The sequence below is a fragment of the Metschnikowia bicuspidata genome, assembly GCF_001664035.1.
Source record: "Metschnikowia bicuspidata var. bicuspidata NRRL YB-4993 chromosome Unknown METBIscaffold_4, whole genome shotgun sequence".
Taxonomy (NCBI): domain Eukaryota; kingdom Fungi; phylum Ascomycota; class Pichiomycetes; order Serinales; family Metschnikowiaceae; genus Metschnikowia; species Metschnikowia bicuspidata.
The window spans coordinates 162,499-169,421 of NW_017387734.1; the positions used below are offsets into that span (position 1 = coordinate 162,499).

The 6,923-nt window shown below is 46.1% G+C and overlaps 3 protein-coding genes across 3 annotated transcripts; 1 reads left to right on the forward strand and 2 right to left on the reverse strand.

The window, feature by feature from the left end:
* Positions 1-474: 474 nt before the first annotated feature.
* On the reverse strand, positions 475-1,446 carry METBIDRAFT_32263 (uncharacterized protein; the record flags this gene model as incomplete). The annotated part of the gene is made up of 1 exon (XM_018856020.1): positions 475-1,446. A coding segment is annotated over exon 1 (770 nt), but the record flags the coding sequence as incomplete, so codon positions are not given.
* A 1,544-nt stretch (positions 1,447-2,990) lies between these two features.
* METBIDRAFT_25183 (alpha-mannosyltransferase) lies at positions 2,991-4,889 on the forward strand (the record flags this gene model as incomplete). The annotated part of the gene is made up of 1 exon (XM_018855288.1): positions 2,991-4,889. A coding segment is annotated over one exon (1,899 nt), but the record flags the coding sequence as incomplete, so codon positions are not given.
* Positions 4,890-4,972: 83 nt separating this feature from the next.
* Positions 4,973-5,926, reverse strand: BET2 (Rab geranylgeranyltransferase; the record flags this gene model as incomplete). The annotated part of the gene is made up of 1 exon (XM_018857628.1): positions 4,973-5,926. The coding sequence occupies one exon, from the start codon at positions 5,924-5,926 to the stop codon at positions 4,973-4,975; it is 954 nt and encodes a 317-aa protein (XP_018710765.1).
* Between the last annotated feature and the right edge of the window lie 997 nt (positions 5,927-6,923).

The window sequence follows — 6,923 nt, forward strand, 5'->3', positions numbered from 1 at the left end:
TTGCTGTCTAAATCAAACATCAAGTATCTTTTTTTTTGTTTTCAACTCGAATGCCGTGCAATACGATCATGTCCGTTTAGTTTCTTTATGCCAATTTAATAGCCTGCTTAATTGACCTATCTTCTCATCAATTGTAAATTTGTCTAAAGTATAGAAACTAGTTTTTGATAGAGCTCGATGTACAGGAAATAAAAATTAACAACCAAGCCACACTAAATTGAGTAAAATATGTATGGTGCATCTCCGAAAGACTCAAAACAGATACATTAGTAATCAAAAGGATACGATAAGAATTCTTTAGGGGGTTATAACTAAATAAGTTTTGATGTCCTTAATGCTTACTACTACACTATTCCACTTAAACGAACCTATTCTAATTAATCTGATTTCCAAAGATTATCAGCGAGGTGGTCTATGATATATATCATATGTAACTAAAACCTCTAGAAGGCATTGAACAAAACATAAAAAAAGCAAGACAGATATTTGATGCTTCTTGAGAGCTGATAAGCAGTTCTTCTTTCGAAAAGCCCCATTTTTACTGCCCTTATAGAAACCAGAAATATCCTTTCTCAATCATTACCTGATTGAACCGAAATTTCCAATTTCACTTTCTTCCAGTACCAAAGGTAGCAGCATAAGAAGAATTACTAGTTTCTCCATAGCTCTGACATATTGGTTCGCATGAACATGCACTAGGTGGTGTGTTTGGGCTAGGGAGTTCGTATACTAATCTGCTGCCCGCCGGTCCACTTGTCAATTTAAAATACTTCAAATCGTAGCTTTCTCCTATTTGTATCTGAACCACTTGCCTTTTGGACTGTGTTATCACCAACAATCCTGAATGCTCAAAATAATCATACTCCGTGGCCAGATTGTTAAACTCAATATCCAAGTCAATCCAATTGTGTTGGCCAAATCCAGCAATATTTATGAATGGAGGAGTCAGTAAGGATGTCAAGCCAGATATGGCCAATACTGAAGCAGGTGATTCTAAGTAGATAGTCTGGGTGTTTTGAACAGCATTGACACCTCTTGAAAAACTAATCTCAAGTCTTGAATCAGACCCTACTGCAATACAGCCGTGTCCTTTAATATCCATATTTGTGTTCCAATGAGTGTTATACAAGCAAATGGATCCGTTATTTGTGATGACCAAGGAGTCATTTCCAATAGACTTTCCAACGATGTATAACTCAGTCATAGAGCCAATGCCTTTTTGAAAAATCATTTTTCCTGTGTTAATCCATAACCCAAAAGAGGCAACTACAAAAGGAATGCTCTGAGTCTGATTTGTGCAGATACCAAATGCAATTTCACCTTCATTCCAAAACCCTTTTCTGACAAAGATTACATAGCTAGACTCGCCAAATTGTGAAAACGAAGTGAAATCGACCTTTCCAATATTTCGGAACTCAGCTCCGCTCAAACGTAATTTCATTGGCTGTGTAAGGTCCCTGGTATCAGCTTGACACTGATGGTCCTTGTAAGCGCATATGGCTATATGCACTTCCATTACTGTGAGTTCCGTCAGATATCATTCTAGACAACTCATAGAATATTCTTTCGAGTTCTAAAGGTTCCGTCCACGTGACCTCTGGGTAAAGTATATAAAGGTGGAATAGAACTCCTGTAGAGTTCTAGAGAAACCAGTGATCAAATAGTAATACATAACGCATATGTCCCGTGAAGCTCCTAACACTGTGATCACGGAAATTTAAGGTTTCAAAGTGAGCAGAGTTGTGCACATAGGATCGCCGTTTGCTTATTCCTTTAATTGGTTAGTCATGAGAGTTCTGGCTGCGTAGGTTTTTCTGGCGTACGGCTCAGGGCTCGACGTTCTTTTGCCCAGAAGTTCCTTTTCTTTTCCGCGCTTTAACTTAAACTTCGAGTGCCAAACGTACGCACGTCCTGATCGACATTGATGGCCCCATTTGTCGTCAGTCACTTTTTTCTCTTTTTTTTTTTTGGTTAGATTCATCTGATTAAAGGGGCAAAACTATATAACGAATATATATAAAAAAACCTTTAAACAGCTCCCAGCTACGTACCAAGTGTCTTGAGTAGAGGTTTGAGTTTCCCGATCTTGTTGGGTCGGAGCCCTCACTGTCTCTGGGAGTGGTTTGTCCACCCTATCTTGTTTTCTTGGCGATGAGTGTGGAACGTGGTAACCCGATTGGGTTGTGAAGGAGCCTATGGTAGACATAGACGATTGAGCCGCAGCGAGACCCGGGGTGGTGGAGAGGTTTAACGGCCTGGACAGTCCTCATGGCACGTCTCTGTTTACGTATTGGATATTACGTCATCGACTCCTAGGATAGGTCTCCTGTAGTAGTCGCTTCAACTCAGATGGTTGTAGCGGACTTAAGGAGCCCACTTCCTGCGACTCGCCTCGCCTTCTGGTGTAGACCTTGAAGATCGTGGTGACGAACCAATTTAATTTTGTTAAGTTCTCCAATGAGTTGTCGGCTGGGGCCAACATTGAGTTCAAGCTCATGGGCTTGGTAAATTTAAGCTTTTGCCACCAGTATTTGGATGCAGTTGTAGATATCAAGCGCACTCTGCCCCAGCTGACTTAAAAAATCCCACTTTACAACTTTATCGACGCGGACTTGCTCACATAATTTTGTGTCGACCGACTTTCCTTCTATAATCTCGTGAACAGAAGATCGGAGCGTGTTCATCAAGCTAGACGCTTCAATTGCCCACTGGAAGAATTCGCCCGTCTCCGATCTCACGGACGTGGAAACTCCTGGAAACGAAGAAACTTTGCAAGCATTAAGATGATTCGGAAAGTGTTTTCTCGAGCACTTGTGTGGAAATACCCACTTCTCTTGGTCACACTATGTATTTCGATCTGGAACTTGACCTTGCTTTCCCATAAACCCCCCAGCTTTGCGGGTGTGGCTCATTTAGACAAACCGAAGCTCATCGACTTTTTTGCACATTTCCACAACAGGCATCCAAAGCTCGAAAAGATTCGGACCAAATCCCTGGTCTACGACGAAATCTTCTCCGAGGTCAATTTGTACGATTTGTTGTCGAAAAACCTGCTCCATGACCGATGCATGATCTATTTCAACCATTTGTCCGCGAGTGATCCAGATTGGATAGTGAGTCCAGATCAAAGCATTCTGTTCAACAGAAATGCATACAAGACATATGAAGAATACCGTAGCCAAAGACTCAAAGATAGCGAGAAGAAGGCCAAGGAGGCCAAGGAAAAAGAAGAGTCGTTTGAACCCCCAACGGAGACTCAGATCCGCAAAGAGTATGACGACTTGCGTGATTCTGTGTTCAACGATGAGCAGACCCTCCATGACTTCCTCGCTCACGTGCGTATCTTCAACAAGTGCTTCATGGGTTCTGCGACGGCAGGTATCAATAAAGAGGACAACTCTTTTGTAAAGAAACAACGTACCTTTTTGAAGAAAAGCGTCAAATACTTGAAAACCGCTGCCGATCAGGTGACAGGGAAGTTGTTCAAGAACGAGCTTGACTGCAGTGATGTGGAAAGCAAGATTTTTCCTTGGTTAACCAAAGAGTACCCTGTATTCACGAGGTGGGACGGAAAGACCACGTCTTTTCCGGGTATCACTGGCCACTTGCGTACTAACAACCGATGTTTCTTGAGCGAGTACAAGTCTCGTTTGAATGGCCGAGGCATTGTCTTAACCATTAAGGATGACCACGTGAATGACGCGAGCAGGTTTTTGAGATTGCTCCGCTATCTTGGCAACGAGTACCCAGTACAGGTTATTTACCACTCGAATCTTTCAGAAGAATCCCGTGCTAATCTTGTGCGTGCTTCCAGAGACTATTTTCGAGGTTATCCTGAGCAAGACATTTGGTTTGTCAACTCCGAAAGAGCTATCGAGGCTAAATATAGGGGCAAATTCAACGGCTTTGCCAACAAAATCATGGCCACAATGTTTAACTCTTTCGAGGAAATGCTTCTCTGCGATGCCGATAGTGTTCTTTTGAAGAGTCCATCATATTTTTTCGAGTTGAAGAAGTTTGTGGAATCTGGGACCATGTTTTATAAAGACAGAGCATCAGGCAGCAGAGGTAATGATGATCTTGTGTTTTTCAAGAAGCTCTTGCCATCGATTGAAGACTCTGTTGTGTTCAATGTTGCACAGCCTACAAGTATCACCCTCGAGAACGAGTTTTTCCAAGGGTTGTCCCATTATATGGAGAGCGGAGTGGTTGCCATCAACAGGAGAAGGCATTTCATCCAACCCATCGTCATGTCGCTCTTGACTTTCTACCATCCAGTTGTTGCCAGAATTCACGGTGATAAAGAGCTCTTCTGGCTAGCGCTTTCTTTGGGAGGTGACGAGGAATACGCCTTCAACGATCACTTTGCCGCGGCCATCGGAGAGTTCACACCGGAAATAGAGCGTCACAAAGACATCAATTCCATCCAGTCGTTTAGGTCCAGGGAGATTTGCTCTAGTCATCCAGCACATATAAGTGATGTTGATACCCAGACTTTGGTCTGGTTCAACTCAGGCTTCCGCCACTGCGGTGAATCTCTCAAGAAAGAGATGAATTGGGAGGACGAGTTCAATAAGAAGAAGCGTTATACAAAAATTCAGACTCTAGAAGAGTTCAAGACCTTCTTCAAAGCGCCGGTCAAAATCACACACGCAATCATCCCACCCTTCGAGAAACAAAACGAGCCCTTGAAGAATGTGGAGCATGAGCCCGAAAAATCCTGGGTCATGGGTTCATACTGCCACAGCTATATGTGGTGTGCTTATTCCCTGATTGGTGGATACTACGTGGAAGATGAGGAGACGAAAGATAATTCGAAAGAAGGAACAATAGTCGCATTCTCGGCGGAGCAAATGAAGAATTTCGAAGCCGCGGGGGAAGTTTGGATGACGGAATTCGAGTGGCAACGGTCGAATCTCTAGCGGTGGCTGCAAACATGCCCATGGGAATACTTGAATTAACTAATATTGTATCACGCTCTCTTGTAGTAGTTGATTTGGCCGACGCACCGTTTCGGAAGGCACATGACGGGGTCCACCTCTGCGAGCCCGTACTTCTCTGCAAACATCAAACTCAAGCCGGTCAACGCAAAACACGTATGGTACACATCGGTCTGGTTGTCTGGGCGATCAGCAAACCCGCCTGCCTGGAGGTCCTGGCAGTCCAAAACAAAGTTGATCCAGTGGGCTTTATCTAGAGCCGCCAAGCTCAGGAGCACCCACCAGCTGTAACACACGTCGGGCAACTTCTCGGGCCGCCCGTTGAAGCCTCCGGAGCCCACGACTTGCCTCTCGCTGAGCCACGCGGCGGTTTTTTCCTCTACGTTGTCCAACGCATCGCATAGTGCCAAAGCGCCGATACAAGTGTAGACCTGGGCCGCATGCGACTCGGCGCCGGGGTACATGCCGAAGCCGCCATCGAAGTTCCGGCAGGACAAAATGAAGTGTGCGGCGCTGTCGGCGACGGCGGGCGAGAGACGGTCTAGGAGGGTCAAAATGAACACGGAGACAAACACGAAGCGGGTGTCGATTTCGCCGAAGCTGTCGCCCATGAAGGAGCCGTCGGGCAAGCGGAGGCGCAAGACGAAGGCCGCGATGCGGTCTTTCTTTTGTGGGGAGAGCGCGTCGAACCGGTCGTATATGAGGAGGATTTGGAGCGCAGACAACGTGGTGAGCACGTGGGCGTCGTGGCCCGGGAAAGCGGCGAACGCGCCCGCCTGCTCGTCGTAGCAGCTCATGACAAACTGCTCCACCTGGTCTTTGGGCAAGGTGTCCAAGGAGCCCAAAGTCGCAAGGGCCATGGAGCCCCAATAGAGCCCGTTGAGACGGAGATGTTCCAGCAACCAGTACTCGTAGGTTTGCTTTGTGATTTTGGAGTCGAGCTCGCGGACGTAGTGGACGTGGAGGTCTTTTAGCAAAGATTTCATGGCCGAAGATGCTGGCTGAGTTTGGTGGGTAGGAAGGGTGGGTTAGAGGGAGGGTTCAAAGGTGGGTTTTGCAGAGGGTGGGTATGGAGGCACCAGGTCGGACGCGCACGGCCTGGAGCCAGGCCGAAGGGCAGGAGCGCGGGTGGCCCCAGGGCCGGAGCCTGGCGCCGGAGGGCGGGGGCAAGGAAGTCGAGCGAGAAAGATGTGACATTTTTAGGTTGTCTGTTCGTCTTTTCGTCGTTTCGGGGTTGTCTTTGCGTCGTTGGTTTTCCATTTTGACTTTTCCCCGGAGTCGTTTCCTCTTTTCGTCTGTTTATCCTTGTATCTGTTTTTCTCTTCCTGTTGTGCTGCTCTGTTGTCGGAGCCGCGAAATTGGGTCCTGGATAGGGCCTGTTGGGGCACTGGAACAGGCTCTCGTTGGGACCGGGGATGAAGGCTGGAAAATAGGGTGGATGAAGGCTGGAAAATAGGGTGGAAAATAGGGTGGATGTAGGGTGGAAAATAGGGTGGAAAATAGGGTGGAAATTAGGGTGGAAATTAGGGTGGAAAATAGGGTGGATATAGGGTGGATATAGGGTGGAAAATAGGGTGGATATAGGGTGGAAATTAGGGTAGAAATTAGGGTGGAAATCAGGGTGGAAAATAGGGTGGAAAATAGGACTGGAAAATAAGATTGGCAAATAGCACTGAAAAATAGGACTGGAAATTGGTGAGCCCCGACCGGGGCAACTCCGTTGGAGGCTAGGCCAGCAGCCTGGGGCCCTTGCGCAGTATTCACATCGGCCCGCCGGGCCACGGCCATGTTTCGCCTACCCTGCATTCCTTTGTCCGTCTTGGAACTCTGATTTTCATTTCTATCATTTCCTCTTTATCTTTCATTTCTTTCACTTCCCTTCATCTTTCATTTCCTCTTCATCTTTCATTTCCTCTTCATCTTTCATTTCCTCTTCATCTTTCATTTCCTCTTCATCTTTCATTTCCTCTTCATCTTTCATTT